Raw genomic sequence first — 20499 nt, 5'->3', positions numbered from 1 at the left:
GGTTGAATTAGCCTATCATCTAGAAAACTAAACACTGCATCACACTTTGATGCTCACCGAACTGTGCTCGGTTGAATTAGCCTATCATCTAGAAAACTAAACATTTTATATTACATGTAAAAAATCAATCAAAGACTTTTTCCATCAACCAAGATACTTTGTACTATCACTATGAAATTCAGAAAATCACCCAATTTTCCACAAATAACAAAAAATTTCTACTCTGAGGCTATCACAGTTGCCTCAAAGTACTACAAATTCTAGCCATTTTTCCAAAGAAATCCCAAATACACTTTCTTAAAGGTAGCAGAACCATACTAGCTCAACAACGCTCACCACTTGTGTTTACGTAAAGCGAAGTTGACCGGCAGTCGGCCACAGGACTTTATGAGACTAACAAAGGCTGTGGGAATTATATTTTTACTTGCAGGCCAGTGGACAACAGTTTGTGAAAAAGGGGAGAGTGGTATTAGCCATTGCACTTTATACTTGTTTGAATAACAAGGGGGAAACACTTTATTTTATCTTGCTTGCTTCACCAAAAAACTTTTTGAAGAGTATGCAGAATCCCAGGTAATAATTCACTTCTACTACAATCTACCCTTTAAAATCCAATGCACTCAAAAGATTGACACACTCAAAATAAAAAGAATAATTCACAACCATGTATTTACTTACATGATTTTTCACAAGCATACATATCTCACATATAATAAACATGTATTAACATAATTATTTACAGTATACGCAAACATTTAGACATACATATGTACATATGGTTTAGACCAAATAGCAAATACTGATGAAATTCAACAATAAATATATCTTTAAGAAAAAAATTATATTTTCCATTTCCTTATGTATTTAGCTTTTATAAATATAGCTAACACACGAAATACTATTACAAATTAATAATGTTAAACATTAAATTAATTTGCTTACAATTTTATGTCATTAATCAAACACAGTAGTAAACCAATTGGTACAGACTTGTCAATAAACTAAATGGATCCCTAAAATACTTAAAAAGTGATTATGTCTACAACAAAATAATGTACTTTAAAAAATGCCAGTAATTTTTGGTGTTTGAGAAGTATGCAACTGTAAATATTTGTTATATTCTTTGAAATCATTAAATATGAAAAATAAAATCTTCCATGAAACAAAAACCATTTTTAATTTCATGACTGCTTATAAGTAGATTTTCATGTAAAAAAAAAAACCAATATACTTACAATGGAGAACTGTTGTACATACAATATTATGTTTTACAAATATATAGAACAAATTTTTTAAGTAGATGCTACCAAATGTATCTAAAATCTTTACATTAACGGATTTTATTTAGTTCAACTTGTTTGTATGTGTATTCAAGATTTAGGTAAATAATATTTTCCACTCAAGGGACTTTACCCAGTGATGCATTGCACATTTGAAATATATAGGTACTGATTGCAAAGTGCCAACAACTAAATGCATTCATAAACATTTTCCTCAAGAAAAATGTAACTTGGCTCACTCCAGAATATAACTCTTAAGACATTTTGGCTATCACAACCATTTTAATTGCAGTCTTTTAAAAACAGTCATGGGTCAAGTCGAAATTGAAATTCTTTAATGTCACTGATTCTTATATAAAAGATCTTAAGTTTGAATTTTAAGTGACTTGTTGACCAGCCAAGTCCCTGTAGTAAGCCTGTCTTACTCTTTATCAAGTGTTTACTATTAGGTAATCTCAATCACAGATGAGGAATGCTTACAAAACAAAAGTATCTTGTTTTAGTATAAATATAAACAATTAGGCTGTGGGGAAAAAAACAAAATTTTAAATATCTATAGGAATAATTTATTGTGTTCGATGAAATCTGCAATTAACAAATATTGAATTGTATCAATAATGCATAAAGTTGTTGCATATCACATGGTGTAACTATAGACACTGAAGTTAATCACTGTTGTATTATAAAAATGTGTAAATACCCAGTTCAAATGAGTGTGATATAATTATACATACTACTGTATTTTAACACATGCACAGTTAACAACACATTGGCTCAAGCCCAGACAGAAAGAGAATTCTGCAATTTGTATTTTATATGGACAAGTTGAAAACAAGCAAACAATACTTTGTATTAGTCTGTATGACAATTGAAATATCTATTGCTACTGGTGAAACTATGCAGAAGTATTTGTTCGAATATAACTTTCATAAACAGTTTTTAAAAATTTTCCCTTTACTCGTGCTATTTGAATTTTCAATCATACTTGAATATATTTTGATTTTTGTATACTGTACAAATATTTTAACTAAAAACTGAAATTTGCTGAAGAATATGAATAACTAATTAAATAGAGAGGGAACATTTATGTTTTGGAATGTGAATAAAACACTATACCTAACTTAATTAGTTCATTTTCAATTTGTCAACAGCCATATCCCAAAACAAGATAGATAGTATAATCCGGCAACTTGTTTTCGACCTGCGCAGACCCCAGTGTCTAGTGGAGTGGAGTGGAGGGGATCAGTTGACGGTTGTGCTTCCTGGATACGCCACTCCCGAGATAGTGCTTCACAGGTCGGTTTACACGATACGGTTTGGGTTATGGCTTCAACTTCAGGAATTAAGTCACGCATTTCAGCCGGTACACCATTAAGTCGACAAGCAAGGGAAATTGTTTACAATGTTGTAACACATTTAAAAGAACATAAACGTTTATATAAATTAAATTACGTCACAGAATCGGCAAGTGCTGCGACAGGTGTTTCGCAATCAAACATTGAAAGTATCATTGCGGAAGGTAAAATTAAAAGTAAAAGTAGTTTATAATCTTCCACACCCACTGGTAAGAACAAAGACCGAAAGAAAAGAATTGAAGTTGATGACTTTTCCGAATGTGTGATTCGTAGGAAAATTCATGAATTTTATACCGTTAGAAAAACAGTGCCGACATTAAATAATTTGACAAAGTCCTTACGAGATGACGGTATTGTGAACTGCAGCAAAGAATACTTGCGCAAATTGTTGAAACGTCTCGGTTTTCGATGGAAAACATGTCAGTCTAGAAGAAAACGTTTTATAGAGAAACTTTCAATTACCACATGGAGAGTAAAATATTTACAAGACATTCATGCGTACTGAAATGCAGGGCAGAATATACTATATATAGATGAAACATATCGACACGCTACTCACAGTGTAAGTTCTTGCTGGCAATCCAGCACTGAACTGGGGGTCACAGAATCTATCGGTAAAGGGCAACGATTGATAATTGTGCATGCTGGTGGCAAACAAGACTTTGTCCAGAAAGTGTTATTGATTTTTAAATCAAAACAAAAATCCTGTGACTATCATGATGATATGAACTATGCAAATTTTTTGTTGTGGCTAGAACAAAAGTTACTACCAAATTTGCCAACACACAGTGTCATTGTTTTAGACAATGCTAGTTACCACAATGTTCAAACTAATAAAAAACCTTCATTAGCTACTCTTAAACATGACATTCAAGATTGGCTTAGGGAAAATAGCATCCATTTTTCTCCTGACATGAACAAAGCAGATTTGTTGTGTTTGGTGAAACAGCATCCTTCCCCAAAAATATTCAAGGTAGACGAAATCATAAACAAATATGGCCATGACGTGATTCGATTGCCCCCTACCACTCGCATCTAAATCCGATCGAGCTAGTGTGGGGGGACATCAAGAGGAAGGTCTCCGAGGAAATAAGTAACTCGTTGGACGAAAAAAGAAAACTATGTGAGAAATTGTTTGCTCAAACAGTGGAAAAAGTGCTCCGAACATGTTAAAGGTATTGAAGCTGAATATTTCAGAAGTGATCGAATCATGGACATCGAAATCAACAAAATTATTGTAACCCTTCAATCATCATCTGATGAAAATTCAAGTGGAACAGATACTGCACATAGCTTCGACTCGGAATTTGACTCGGACTAGGTAAGGTTAATATTTCCTATGGTTATTCAAAATATTAATTACTCTTTCTAATGGTTCTTTTGCAGCTGTATGTGATAACTATGCAGGTTGCATAGCTTATGCGAATTAATGTTCTATTGGCTTGATATATTAATAGAGGTACTCGAATTTCGTTAATGACGAAATCGCGAAATTTTACTAACGGTTTTGGAACAGCACTTACAAATGTGTTTCCAAACGCCTATATTGATTTTACAGCATTTCGTTTTTACGAAATAACTGGCGATGCCGCGAAATTCATTACTATTCGCGATATTCTTGTTATTTCATGAAATATCCGCGAAATGTCAGAATTTTAACACGATACAAATATTAAGTTTCACAATAATACTTTTGCCGCAAAACGTATTCGTTTAGTAAACAAAAACATTGTAAGCCATCTTTATTATGAGATGCGCCATAGATAAGTTGAAGCAAAATAAATACCAAACACTCGGCCTGAAAGCGGCAACCATTTATCAGCGATCCTAGCGGGATGTGGATGAAGTTAGCCGTTTGGCCATATTCGTTTCCGTTGCAGAGATACTTATCTCTGTTCCGTTGTTGTATTGTTTGTAAATAATAACAAAGAGGTTATGGGATTTTAACGTCGCAATACGTCGGTCATGTGAAATGACCAAATGAGGTTTGAAAAGATCCTACGTTCCATGTAAATAGGTAAATGTGAACGAAAATAGGTAGTTGCGGTTTGTTTTGTTTGAAGTTTACTTGATACTTCACAATGCCTAAGGTCGTATCAGTGTTTGAACGAGCTAAAGAATACGAGCATGAAGGATTCATTATTTTAATAAAGAAAAGCAGATAATGATGTGTAAATTTTGCAATACGGTAGTAGATTGGAAAAGGAAAGATACTTGTGAAAAACACTGCAAACAGCGAGCATCTCATTTAGAGAAGAAAAAAAGTCAAACATCACCATCAGGTTGTGGAGTTAAAAGGCAAGTGACACTCGAGGATAATATTGTTCTCCATAAATGAACAAAGGAAATTATAGTCAATTTTGCAAGCTATACAGTGCATGCATTTGTTTCTGCAAATATTCCCCTAGAGAAGCTAGATCACCCAGCTATGAGGGAGGGAATGGTTAAATGAATACATGAAAGGTTAGTCAAGGAAATGTGTTAAAGTTCTAACGTCCTAATAAACACAATTTGATGGGAAAGAGGCCGGAAAATGTGTATTAAAACAAAATTATAGTAAATTAAAAAAAAAAACCTGTGAGCCTGAAATTTTACATGTACTATAATCATGTAATTAACTAATTTTTTTTAGGGAACCCTTTCTTACATGTTTACCAAACTCTTTGGCCAAAGTGGCCAATTCTCCTGACAGGAAAAAAATTAATTCTATAAAGTTTTGTGCAGGAACATAGCATAGGCCTATTTAATACTCAAAATGTTTAAATACATAAACACAGACCGTAAAATTCTAGACACTATTTATGATGTAATATTTAAGTAATGTGTGTATAATCTACTAGATAACATTTCCACTTCTGTAAGGCTTACGCAGGAATCTAGTGATTGCTGTATCAAGTATCATGTACAGCTTTGTGTGTGTATCATGAAATTAAATAATTAGTAGAAAAAATGCACTCATTTAACAAAAAAAAATTTTTTTTGCCGAAATATACCACAAAAATACTTTTTTTTTACCGAAATATAGCACCGAAATCCTATAATTTATTTACCGAAATCAGGCAGTTTTATTTACCATTTTTCATGGGCTCTATATAATAATATTACTAATTAAGAGGAATGGTGTACTTATTATACCTGACAGCAAACATTTTGACTCAACTTGGTTGTCAATTTTGTTTACATTTAATTGACACTTTACGATTGCCGGGTGCATGTAATGTATAGTTTTTTTATGTCCAATGCCCTAAATAGACATGCAGTTGTTTCTCAGAGGTTCCAATGTCCTATGAGTAGAGACCTGAAAAAATCGCTGCCGCGATAACGCGAAAAATAACGCGAATTTGGACGTTTTGAAACGAAAATAGCGAATTAGGATGTTTTGAAACAAAAAACGTGAATTTGGACGTTTTGAAACAAAAAAACGTGAATTTATGCATTTTTTAATTTCACCTATCATTTTTCCATATTTATTGAAATTATTTATACTTACGCACAAAAACACAAAAGAAATAAACAAAAATACATCACGTAACCTTCAATATTTACTCTCACGACAACAGTAAATGTTTATTTACACACGTTTTACGCCATCTTCAAATATATAATTTGCAGGATAACCAAAATAAATGATAGACATGAAAAATCGGTGAACGTAAAATTATTATAACACTATGTTAGTGTTTCAAAAATGTGAAATTGTTTTGTTTTCATTTTGCCTAAATAAAGTTGAGACATACACGATTTATTTACTTTTTTTAATACATTTTACGGTAGGCCTAGCATTAAACCGCGCCATTTTTATCATTAGCCGTGGTTGGTACTTCGGCTGTGTACCGACTGGCCGCAATAATATATTCGTTTTGTTATTGTTAACGGTCTGAACACGGACAAAGGTTAAGTTTTGTTAGACCAAGAAAATAAGTATATTTTCTTCAGAATGCCGAAGCCACCGGTAATTGCCTATTTACGGGCAGGTGAATTCATAAATGATGGCCTGTATGCTACCGATGCAAAAACTTTGATGTGTCGGCACTGTAACTGCCTGGTGGCCTATGAAAAGAGAGACAGCATTGTTAAACACGTTAAAACGTCTAAACATGAAACGGCCGCAAATAAAGTGGCGACTACGTCCGTAGGAATAAAATTCAAACGTCAGTGTTCACCAGTTTGAACAGTGCTAAGCGATGAAAAGTTTCTGTTGAAAACTTGGCACTGAAAACAACAGAAGCGTTTGCGAAAGCGAATATCCCGTTAGAAAAGCTGGAGGATGCAAACATAAGATCGTGGATGGATGAATTTATTGAAGGCGCAGGTGACTTGCCTTGTGTAAGAACTCTGAGAGAAAAGTACATCCCAAAACTAGCACAAGAGCGAGAAAATTCTCTCAAGGACTTGGTGCAAAACAGAAAAGTTTTCATCCTGTCTTATGAAACCACTGACAACAAAGGAAGATGCTTCTTTGTAGTGTTTTTCAAAAAAATTTTTTATAATTTGCAAGACCCAGTTTTGAAAGTAGCTTCAGTTAGCTTCTTAGAAAAAGCAGATGACACTACTTGCATACAACAAATGATATTCAATTTTGCAACATCCAGGGTCTTGTAACCGATTCTGCTCGTTATATGACAAAGTGTTTATCATCTTTGCAGGTCCTTTTTGGGGAACATGTTTTACATGTGCAGTGCTGGGCACACAAGCTGGTACTTGTAGGAAGTGTCATGTCTTGTGAGTTACATGAACTCAATGATGGTGTTGTAAAAGTAAAGACTGCTTTTCTTAAGACACGAAAATGCAGACACCACTATCTTAAGTACGCTGAAAACACAGACAAGCCAGCAATATTGTTCCCGATGCCAGTTAGTACACGCTGGAATTCGTGGTTCAAGTCTGTGTTCTACTTGTCAGAGTACTTGGTGGATATTATCTCCTTCTTCAAGCAGGAAGACTTGAAAGTGGACAACAGTGGCATTAAGTACTTGACATTTTTGCCAAGCAAGAATGTATGTATACTTTTAGCTCAATGTCACTTTGTAAAAAATTATGCTGCAAAACTTGTTGAAATCTTGATAGAACTTGAGGGGTCACAATATCCAACAGCTCATTTGTTGACTGGATATTTAGACGACCTTATAAAAGGCTTCGATAGTGTTTCTCAAGGCATTTTTTCTGCGGGATTTCAAGAAAAAATCTCATCTTTGACCACGACTGACAAAGCTCATGTGAAGCAAATGTGCCAGAAAGCTTCAGCTGTATGTATGGACAAACTGCAAGGCCTACAAAATGCAGACCCAAGTGCAAGAATTATCAAAACACTGACCAAGGTTTTCTGCCCAACAAAGCATATCTTGCTTAACAACACCAAAGACATTTTGCCAACCATAAAATGCCTCTCCGGGGTTGGAGATGTTGACGATTCAGTGCTTTACAAAGGCTACGAATCTCTGTAGGAAGCTGTGCAAGAAGCAGTTAAAGCAGGGCAAGAATGTGATGTTCATAAAATGCTGGTGGCTATTGGCACAGAACAAATTTCATTTTCTGCAGCTGCACTTCAAGCCATCTTCCTCCCAACAAATAATGTGGACAGTAAAAGTTTGCTGAGTCACTACAATCACGTGATTACCGACAGACGCCATAACTTGAAAGAGAAGAATATTGAATGATGACTGATTAATTATTTTATATCATATACAACTCCTACTTTATAGGCATTAGTAGGCCTACATGTCACACAACTGAACTGATTTTTGTTGACCATTTTAATTTAGGCCTAATGAAATTAGAAATCATACAGTTTAAATTGTAAATAGGCGAGCTAAATAAATTAAGTTCCATTGAAAATCATTTTCAAACAAAAAATTAATGGTATTTTAAGGAAAATAATATCTATTTTACGGTAAAATAACCTCTATTTCAAAGAAAAATAACACCTATTTTATAGGGAAAATAACATCTACTTTTTCAGGTCTCTAGCTATGAGACTTTCATCGGTGACAGTGACATTTCATTAATGGGATATATTTAGAAAAGTGAAGTGCATGCTTCTATAGATGTGCCCGTGCATCTGATCAATATGTTCATCTAGATATATTAGTGGGAATGAATATGTAGTTTTCGTAATTTTGAGGGTTTACAAAATACGTTTCAGGAGTCTTTTCCCCCTCGATTACAGATATTGAATGTAGATTTCATTATTGCGTCAACCAAATAACCCCAATAATGCTGCGTCAAACGCAACAAATTTTTAGTTAGTGCGAATACCTTTCTACATCATCTCGAAGCGAGTGAAGTGCGTTCGTGTAAGTTGTCCTTGAGGGAGGAGTGGCCCTCCCCTACCTGCAGACGATTCGGAGGGGAAGGAGGGGTGGAAGTTAGGGAGGGAGGAGCTGCGCGGAACAGAAACGTACAAGGTCAATTACTAAGTTGCCGGGCTATAGCAACAACTATTATCACACTAATGACAACATCTCATTTTATTAGGTAATATCGCACAACCCAAAAGAAAAATATTGCTTTAAAACTTGAGAAATGTTGTCTTTATAAACAAATTCATTCCAATTTTAAGTCCTGAATAATATATAGTGTAAAAAAATTAGTTGTTTAACCTGTCATGTAAATTGATACTTAAATAAATTTACAGGATAATAAATTGCATTACTAGTTGCGAAACGTGTTAATAACCCACTAGCTGAAAATATGTTGTAAAGAACCAGTAACTGAAACGGTTATCACCAGTTATGAGTTTCACAATCGGTAATCTATCAAGTTGCATTCTTGCATCACTAAAGTAGTTTTATTTAGTAACTTTGCATATACTATATTTTATATTTAGATACTATAGTTTAATTAACGTATTTGTGTATTAAATAATTTCTTCTAACAATGAAATGCTTGAAACTGTATATCTTACTCTGTAAAAGTCCTAAATAATAAGTTAGGTACTTGCATTTCTCAGTCAGTAATATACACAGCAAAAAGAGACCAGTAAACCCAACAAGCAGACAATCTGCCCTACTAACTCCTACTACTTGACGACCACTGACTGCTGAAAGTATTGGCTCCTGGGGGGGAGAGTAAAAAATGTACATTTCAGTACTAATAATGTAGCAAAACATCTAAAGGATTCTTTTTAAAAAAAAAATTATTGGGGAGCACGAAATCTAGAGAGATCGTTAGGTAAAAACCACTCTAACGAGAAAGTATGAATGTGAAAATTATTAAATTCATTATAAGAATTATATGTCTTCCATCAATATTTTAAAGTTTTTAATTTACTAAACCACATGATAGTAACTGACTAATTGCAGAATTCAGTGGAAATAAAATACATTTAGAGAAAATTAATACATTTTAACGATTACATATACTGAATATTAAATGTAACTGACCTCACCTTACCAACCTTTCTCATTAGTTACTTTCACTTCGTATCCGAAACCACAATACAAAAACATAAGCGTCAGAAAATTTACATAACTACAAACAAAACTCAACTGTTTCAAAGTCGCTAAAAATTTCCAAGCATTACTCGTTCACAGATTAAAATTCATAGAAAAAAAATTGGTTGTCTGTAAAGTCGGTTTACGGACGATAGTTTAACGTGACAACGTCATAACAAAACATTGATGAACAAACTGCATACTTTTATGAATAAAATTTAATTATTTTTATTGAATTATCACTATTTTGTATGGATACAAAGAAGGAGCGAAATGAAATCTACAATTTAATTGATAAATTTACTTTTATTTGCACTCATTTATTCAAATATGTTTATTACTTTAACGAAGAGATTATTTTAACTATAATTTTTATACATGTTTGCTATTTAACTTCTTCCAATGTGTTATTCTGTTAAGGATAGGACGATGATAGGAAAAGTAGTAAACGAATGGGAGTGTTTCAAGGATGATGTGAAAGAAAATGGCTTACCCAACACCAAACTGCACGGACTCTGCAGCAATGCTAGGAGGAACGGGTTAGCAGAGAGCAATAAAAATGTAACATTGAAATGCATGAAAACAGAATCACGCCACGGACTCGGTCGCAATGCTAGGAGGTTCAGGTTAGCAAAGAGCAATATAAAATGAGTGTAACGGGACACAGCGAAATGGGACAATGTGCATAACGGGACACTTTTGACGTGACAACGTCAAATAAATCGATGAACGCCAGCTGCACGCAAGAAAAAGTGTCCCACTACGGATGTCCCACTACGGATGTTCCTGTTTGCTCATTGTACGCATGCGTGGCATCTCTCTTCAACTCGATTGGAACGACCATCGTTTTGACTTTTCAATCATATTTTCGTCGTTTGAATTATTAATATTATGTAATTTAACGATCGTCCACCGATTTTCAGCACAATCGGTACGGTTATTTAAAAGTAATGTTGAATATTCAAATACGTTTTGAACCAACAATGGTGTTTTACAGTTACACATAATAATTCAAATTACAACTGGGATCTTTTGCACAATGTTTTAAAAAATATTGTAACACCTTATAAATAAGATTGGTTTATTTGGGATGCGTATTTGTTGTAAAATCGAGTTATTAAAACGAAATAATATTATTCCCCTACCGTGAACAAAATTTTTATAAAGGTATATATAACATCTGAAACTATCAATTATCTAAATATAGCCTCGTGGCTGAGCGGTCAGCGGTGCTATTTTCTAATCGTAAGGTTGTCAGTTCGAATCCCGGCAGGTGCGGAATTTTTTTTTGAACTTGTAAAAATAAATACGGCGCACGTAACATTTCAAAAGTAATAAATATATTTGAATAATGAATGCAAATAAAAGTAAATTTATTAATTAAATTGTACATTTCATTCCACTCCTTTGTATCCATACAAAATAGTGATAATTAAATAAAAAATGATTCAATTTTATTCATAAAAGTATGCAGAGGTAGATTTTATCATACAAAAGATAGAAAAAATATAAAAAATTCTTCCTCAAAGAATATAATATTTTTAATGCCTAAATGGTTTGGTTGCAAAAACCTATTACGGCTCAGTCTCAGGCCGAATATATTTCCTTTTCTTCTGGATCAGTCATTTCATCAATGTTTTGTTATGACGTCACGTTGAACTATCGTCCGTAAACCGACTTTACAGACAACCAATTTTTTTTCGTATGTGCAGCCGGCGTTCATCGATTTATTAGACGTTGTCACGTCAAAAATATTGGATGCACAATGAATGCAGTAAAATATTGAAATAACAGTGCACTATTTAATGCACAGTTACATATTACACAATGACAGATAATTACTAATTACTAATCACTATTGCCACTTCTACATGATACACAATGCCGGTGACTACAAACTGACAAAATTCATAAATGGAAATTCGTACCACCTTATAATAACTTAAAAAATTTTTCCTACATTAATCAAATTGCCAACCAAACCATCAATTAAACAAAATAGGAATAAATATATCTTATTTTAACACAAAAAATATACAGAAATGGAAACATTAAATAGAATACACAGCACACAAAAACTAATAGCAACAATTATTTATATATTACAATATTATCTGACATTATTATCACATGTCGGTATTAACTGCAAATATATATATATATATATATATTTTTTTTTTTTAAAGCGGTACACCACATCCCGAGATTCGGATAAAAGTCAGGAAAGAGACCATTTTCGAACTTGGGGAAAATCAAAACTTTGGGAAAACAATTTTTTTTAATTGTAATTTTTTCCCGCAAACTAATTTTTATATTATTAAAACATTATATGCTTACATTTTCGCCACAATCTACATCACGTAGCAAACCACAACTTTGCACATGTATTGACCAAAGCATAAAATAAAGATATTAAAAAAAAAATCTATCTGTGAAATGTAATTCAACCCTCATTCATAAATGCTGTTAAAAATAAAAACTCTGACAATAAAGTACTCAATGTGATCAAACATATTTTTAATAATATATTTTTTACTTATGACAAACGTAAACACCTTTACCATAGCGTTATTTATGTTAGAAAAAGAATTACTTGATAGCAGCAAAGAAAAATGTTGCCAGGCGCATCACATTCGAACTTACACAAAACTAAGTTTTCAATATAGATACTACAAATGCCATCTTGGTTTCAAATATTGAAGCCATTAATTTCTGTTTCTTTCAGAAAAATCAGGGGGTTTTAAATTTTTGCAGTTGGTCATCATTAAATTTATGATCAAAAGGAAATTACAGGAAATGAGTTGAGGATAAGATGTTTGTTTTTATTTATATTATGTGTTACTTATGATATGTCCTTATGTATCAATAATTTTATTTGAACTTGAAATCAATTGTACAACTAATTGTTTAAGGAATGGATGTGACATTTTTGAGAGACCTAGTAATATTAAATATTTTTTCTGTATACCAAGTTAAGTGACATAATTGTAATGCTGATGCTCCCGATCCTGATCTTGATCCCGAAAATTCAACATCTTTCCCTACTGAATCCTGTCACGGAGTAAAAATGCCATTCCCATTCACCTATATTTTTTCCCCTCCCAAGAAGACAAATTATTATTCCTTATATGATTTATGAACTTCTACGTGGTTGAACAAATGCAAAAGAAATATGAAATATTTCACAGGTAAAAAAAACTATTCTTAAAATCACAAATGCTGTTCAGTAAAAATATGTACTTATAATCATTAGAATCCAAAAATTTAATTTTTGAATTTTTAAACTAATATTTAACAAGAGCTACTCACTGCTTTTAAAATTCACACTGAAAAGGAATTCCCACTGTAATGCTACTTTTGGCAAAATGAATGCAAATACACAAAAGGTTATAAAAAAAAAAAAAAAAAAAAACTGGACCAAGGCTATAAGTTATAGTTATATAAGAGAGATAGTGACTCTAAAAACCTTAAAAATTAATGAACCCTTCATTTCCAATGTGGAGATATGAGAAAACCAATACATAAACAATCTAACAATGTTCAAACACAGATGAATAGAACATGTATCATGCTATCACATATTTGAGAGAACAGAATTTACAGAAATAAAAAAAATAGTAATAAAATTATAAACAAAAAATAATTTATATACAATAAGTTTTATGATTTACATAAAAAATAAGAACAATAATTTTCTTTGGTTTCTTTGCCTCTGAAATTTATATAAAAATTTATGGAAAAAATATATCTTTCCCCTCAAATGAAACTAAAACCAATTACTGACTCTTGCTTGAATATTCCTAACAATTTTCAAACGAAACTAACATTTATGGTTCAGTTTATTACATATTTTAAGGTTCTTAAAATGAGTATATATTTTTAATATTTAAATTTATTGAACATGAACTTGATGAAGGTGGCAAAGTTGTGTTGCTTACACAAAATGAGATTTGATTATTTACTGCAAACATGCCTTTATTTAGCTACCATATGTAAATAATGTTCTGGGCTTTGACACAGTCTCTAATTATGACAGAAAATTGGATACTTGCACATAGTTGAAGAACATTCATGCGATACACTAACTGATAATAATGTACATGAAATTGAAAAAGTTAAAATAGCACTCTAATAATTTATATGTCAGCTCTAGTCATTTTCGTGATTGTCAATAATTTTAACGTTTCAAACAAGTTTGTACTTTCCATTAATGTACACATCACCAATCAGACTAAAAATATAACTCTCACGTGAGATTTCATCATCATGATTACAACCACATTTCTCCAACTTACTACGTACCCTGTAAGCATCAAACACTAACCTGAAATTGTGATGTTAAAGCATATAGTACATTGTTTCTATTACAAAACTGAAATTAAAGCGACCTTGTTTTGAAAGACATGAACCAACACAATTTCTAAGAAACTCTGGTACAAACTGCCTCTATAAATATGAAAGAATGTGAAGTAAGGAATAGGACAGGGAGGAAGCAGAGAGGTTACTTGCGGTCGAGGAACCAGGTGACCAGCAGCTGCACGGCCGCGACTAGCAGGACGGTGGCCAGCAGCTCGTAGCAGGTGATGCCGGACTGCGAGGCGTGCGTGTCGGGAGCCCGTTCCCGCTGGGCCTTGGCCAGGAACTCCATGCCTTGCTGGAGCCTGTCCAGTTGCTTGCCCGTCTGCTCCAGGCTCCTCTCCACGCTGCTGACCAGCTGGGCCAGTCTGCCGGCACACAACACACTTGCTCTGCTAGTTGACAGTGGTAGGGGTGCGCCAAGTTTCAAAAATTCAAAGTCAAATCAAGGACTTTTTTCTTAGAGAAGAATACATTAACATTGTTGTTGACATCTGTAGTATCGGCTTACTGTGGCTTTTAGCGGGGCAAGAAAACCACTCAAAGTTTTCAAAGTGAATTAGAACTGTCAGCATGTTTGTTTTTCGGGAAGACAATACAAAAAACAGCCACCCAAATGGATGCTCACCCGCCCCCATCTCCCTAGAGTAGCAAATTTCGACTTTTGCAGTGATGTTTATTTTTCGACAACTCAAGCAATTATTTCTTTTGATTAGCTGATGAAACAAAGATGACTCACATCTCACAGAAGGGGAAAAAACAGTGCCTTTCACATAAGTACACAGACATTGTAGAAAAAAAAACTCTCTAAACTTTTATTACACACTGTTCAAGATAAGGCGAGACATTTTATTTTTGGCAGATGTTTGTAAATTATACTTTGGTAGCTATATAACCTTATTAAATTAACTAAACACATATTTATACACACTTAGTACGTCTGGTAACAATAATGTGTCAAAGTTTGAGTGTTTGTTAAAAGACTGGGCTAATAGAACTCACCTTATCGTTATTACACACTGAGACTACAAAATTCAATATTATACTATTTATTCTATTTAATCCTGAATCACTGTTGATAAAAATTGAAAATAAAATCAAACACGATATACTTTTGGGAAAAATAAGTTATTTTCACAACTTATGACAAAAAATTTTAATCTGTTTTACATGACAAGTCAGACTGTAAAAAAAATAATGTACCATGTCAAATTTGTAATACTATAATATAAAAGATGGCTTATTTAAGCAAGAGTAAAAATGGTGCCAAAAATGAGACTTTTTTTAAAATATTGTATTTTTTCTTAAAAATTGACTACATTTCAAATTTATTTCTGGACTGTAATTTGACATCTAAAATCTCAATACTGAATTCAGTCTGTATAAAGACAGAGAATTGAGGATAATAGGCCGTTTACTTTAATTTGATAAAATTTCAATGAATGCTGTGTTTCATTTTAAATTTCACTATGTCTAACTCTAAAATCATGTTGAATGCCTCAACTGTGAAGTCTCACACAGGTATTTTTATAGGGGCCAGGAAAATTTAGATTTCGCTATAGATGCTATTTTTTTGTTCATTTACACTACACATGATATTTTTTGCTAATTTACAACTTAATTAGTATTTCAGCTAATTTTCTACATAAATGCATTCTTTTTTCAGCTAAATTAGTTAAAATTCATTTGCAAAAATATCCTTTATAAAATACTACATAACTGCTACATATAGGTATTTTGTCAGTTTTCAAAATCATTGGACAAAATGTATCTATTTACACTTAGAAAGAACCCTCTCTTGTAGAATTTCAGTGATATGACTCAGCTTCTATTCAAACTGTGCTGTTTGTCACTCAAGAATTATCAGCACTTCAGTTAATACACAAACACAACAGGTCCATCACCTTGTCACAGACTTTCTCATCTCACATACGAAAGGTGTATGATTGGCTAATAAGATGAAAATCTAACAGCCTGCACTCTCTTGCATTATGCTTTAGTGGGAGTGTAAAAGTAAACCACAGCAATACTACATATACTTGGCATCCCCACAAATGTTACACTTGACCCATGCATTCTAGTTATCGTTCTCCACACTAGTTTTTGTGACCATACTTTGTGATACTGCCATGTATCTGTGATACAACCAAGTTACATACATTCTGAGATAACTTCAAAAAACAACCCAACCAATTATTCCAGTATTTTTGTGTATTAAGGGGGCTGCTCGCAAAATATTTTTTCGTTTTTCTTTGTAACATTTATTCATCCTGCGAAGAGCATTGATTGTACCAAATTTAATATTATTTAGGCAAATAGTTTTTAAATAAATCGCTTTCAAAGTTTGGTTTTTTTCAATTTTGCATTATACAAATCTTGAAAACAAGATAAGATATGTCAATGAAATTTGGTATAATTGAAGTATGTTAAGTAATCTATTGAAGGGATTAAATGAAATTACTCATAAATTGTTACGAAAAAAGTGTGCAGGCATGTAAATAAGTCATTTTTCATTAGACTATATAAACGTCATGGTAATACTTATAAGAAAATGAGAACATGCGCGAAATGCGTTTGGATTTCATTTTATTATTCATGTTTCACAATGCTGGATTGTAATAAAATTGCAGCAGATTTGTAGGATGCAAGCAGTGCATGTATTTTTTGCGCCTGGCATTCTGAGAATATATCGGATGCAGCCCGCAGCACTGGAGGCGCCGCGGTGTCTGGTGTTATCGCGTCTGGAGCCAGCGCAGCTCGGCACGGCCTGGCCTCGTGGCGCGCGCTGTTGCCGCGCTGCCAGCCGGGCAGCAGCCCGTAGCTCCACTCGTGCGGCTAGCATCGCTCAGTGTGCAACACAAACTAGTGGTTTTTTTCCGCGTTTGAGTAGATTTTATTTTATTTTGTTTCCAAATGGCCCTACAAACATTTGTGGTTGGGCGGCCTTATAAGAAAACAAAAAACAACAAGAAAGCGAGGATTAAAAAGAAATTTCACGCAGAGCGAAAATTAAAAAATTATATTTCACAACAATGTGAAGGTTCCGATTCAAAATTGTGCGCACCTACCGCATCTACTTCCGAATGCGTGCAATTAACTGTTTCTACAGCATCTAATTCCGGTGAATGTTAAATGTACCAAGAATGTGCCGATGAGCGGTAAGTTATTACACAAAATAATGTAAAATGGTTTGTCAGTTACTTTCTTTAAATTTTATCTTAGGGTGAATTAAAAAATATATGCTTCATTTAAAATAGAGTTGGTTGTAATTACTAATTTTACATGGTCTACGGTGTTTCTAAGGCCCGTTCCACAATATTTTCTGAAATAACTCCAGGCAAACGCCGGGATGGTTCCTTACTATAGACCAGGGGCGGAACCAGGAATTCCTTCTTTTTTTTTTTGGGGGGGGGGGGGGGGGGACGGGCATAGGAATGACCTTTGGGGGGGCCCAAGCGGAATGACCTTTGGGTGACGGGAAGGGGGGGGGGGGTGCACGGGTAGTCTGTATCTAGTATAATACCTGTGTATTACTGCATAAGTCATATTATCCAGTGCATATTTTACCCTTCTAGGGTACACCCCATAAATCCGCCTATGATATAGACCATAAAAAACTGTGCCTCCATAGTAGTGGGCACCAGCGTCGTTAGGAAAAATTAATTAGGGGGACGAACCTAATCTGGGGAGTGGGAGAATATGGAATACTGCGCACAGGAGGGTCCGGGGGCACAAATTTTAAAATATTAGAGGAGGGGGGGGGGGGCAATTCCTGCCCCTCGCTAACGGCTCCCATGGTAGTGGGTCATATTAAAAATAACTAGGTTTATTCATGAGCCCAGAAGCATTTTTACATTAGAAGTACGTGTTAAGTTGTTTTAACTAATTAAATTAATGTAATTTGTTTTCATTTTTATGTGGACAGGCATTTTCATAGATTTTAAAATTTCATAAATACAATATTACAGGACAATCTGTGTGGAGTTAGGAATCTGGATGGGGTTATAAATCTGTATGAGACTAGGATAAATTATTTTATACTTTTTAGTCCGTTTTAAAAACGTTGTATATTGATATTTTTATTTAAATAATATTCTCTCTTATGTCTTAAGTTATCATATATGTGTGTATATTTCCCACTCGTTTTTAATTTTGTATGACTGTTGAGAACACAAGTTTATTTTAGGTGCCAGCCATCCATTTATTAATGTAAGATAAAAATATTGATGCGTTTTTCCATGTTTTGTTTTATGTATGTGTATTATAAAAAATTGTGGCAGCAGTAAATACACACACACACACACACACACACACCATATATATATATATACATACACGTTTGTTAGTAACGAATGTATCCATTTAAATAATATAGTCTATTTTGTATATGCTATAATTGATATATTTACGCCAAATAAATTATTACATTTATTTTGTGAATAGTGTAGTGAAATGTTTTTCTAAGCATCTGCCATGTAATTCTGTATGTTGTCATGTTTTTTTGCAATAACAAGTTTTATTGGTAGGCAATACAAGATATGTATGTCATCAAAAATTATTAGGAAGCTTAAATAATCACTATACCTACATTGTAAATGCTAAATAACGTGATATTATTTTTAAAGTATTTTTACTATCGGCATTTGTTTTCTCTGTTAGGTATTTGACATTTTTTGTGAGTTAATATGTTTTTGTTATTATTAGTTTTATTAGTAGCCAATATAAAATGTATATAAATGTTACCGGGATTAATTCTGATACCTTGATTAGTCACTTCTTTGTGTAAACATTTTCCCTTCTAATTATTTGACTTGATATTCGGGTTGTTTTATGTAAATTGTATTGAATATTAACTTCAGAGTTTTGTGTACATTGTATTAAACTAACTTATCATCCACCGATTCGGTCTGTGGGTTAATGCTTTTGTAATTTGGTGTTTTGTTGGTAGACAATATAGACCAGTAAAATAAAGGTTTTGGTGACGAATAATTAGAGGAAAGCTGGAATCTGTTTAAATCGACGGAGTTCATTCGTAGTAAGAGTATCCTACGTTTGCCCCGATTTACGAGTGGAGCGTTGGCCGCCATTTTTAAAAAACTGTATATTTTTTCATTTTTTTCCTGATTTTTCTCAATATTCGAAAACGAATTTTCCAATCAAAGAAATTGTTCCGAAGATAAATGTAGCTTATTAAATTACGATTCGTAAGAGTACAAAATACATTGAAATGGGTTATTTTTTAACTTAATTAACACTTTTTGAAAACCACCTTTTAAAAAGTATTTTCTAAATATTTAATTTTTTAGTTTAATTACTAGCAATATATCCGAAATAGCCCATCCTAACCGAAAAATTAATGTAATAAAAGTTGAAGAACATTTTATTATGCTTTTTACGAACACTGAGTTTTATTTAGTACACATACATTTGTATATATAAATTAATAATTTGAGCCACTATTGTAAAACGGTTATGTTGTGAGAAATCTTTCTTTTCGATTAATTTTTTTTGATAAGCAGATATTTATTTGGTCAAACATAACATTTACCATCTAATTTGATTTGGTAGGAAACGCAAACTTTATACAACATAGGATTAAAAACACTTTAAAAAGGATCACACATGCTAAACCACTTAAGTGATATAAACTTTTCTTTTACTTCATCTGTTGTATTGAGAATAAGAAATGGTTTTGTGACTTAATAAATATATTGAAAATAAGGTAATCAAAATCAATGGAAGGCTGGGTGCCGACAAAGGTAAAAAATAAAATAAATGTTTCCTAATCCGAAATAATTTTGACAATCGAAAAAGTTCTATTGTTACTGAAAATGAAGGAATAATATACATACTTATTCGTTTACACACTATACATACAATCCATTGAAAGTTTTAGCACTTAAGAATTATCATATATGATGGATTTATTGGATACTCGTAACATACATACTACCGAAAATATAGAAACACAGTGATTAAAAACAGCATTAAAATGTTTTACCAGTATCTTTATAGATAAATACAAAATAGTGATTATCAAATATAACATTATAATAAAACAAAAAAACTAGAAAC

The 20499-nt window shown here is 33.0% G+C and overlaps 1 protein-coding gene across 2 annotated transcripts in view; it reads right to left on the bottom strand.

The window, feature by feature from the left end:
* Positions 1–655: 655 nt before the first annotated feature.
* Positions 656–20499, bottom strand: part of LOC134543137 (oxysterol-binding protein-related protein 8) — a 167402-nt gene continuing 147558 nt past the window's right edge. The window contains exon 17 of one of the 2 annotated variants that reach the window (XM_063387988.1): positions 656–14810. In XM_063387988.1, coding sequence (XP_063244058.1) covers positions 14570–14810 — 241 coding nt within the window. In that variant the 3' untranslated portion in view covers positions 656–14569. The remainder of the gene's footprint in view (positions 14811–20499) is intronic. The other variant, XM_063387996.1, reaches the window with a different exon arrangement.

This window comes from Bacillus rossius, chromosome 1 (genome assembly GCF_032445375.1).
Source record: "Bacillus rossius redtenbacheri isolate Brsri chromosome 1, Brsri_v3, whole genome shotgun sequence".
Classification (NCBI taxonomy): domain Eukaryota; kingdom Metazoa; phylum Arthropoda; class Insecta; order Phasmatodea; family Bacillidae; genus Bacillus; species Bacillus rossius.
Note: the sequence above shows the minus strand (reverse complement) of the source record. Positions and strands in the feature narration are given on the sequence as shown.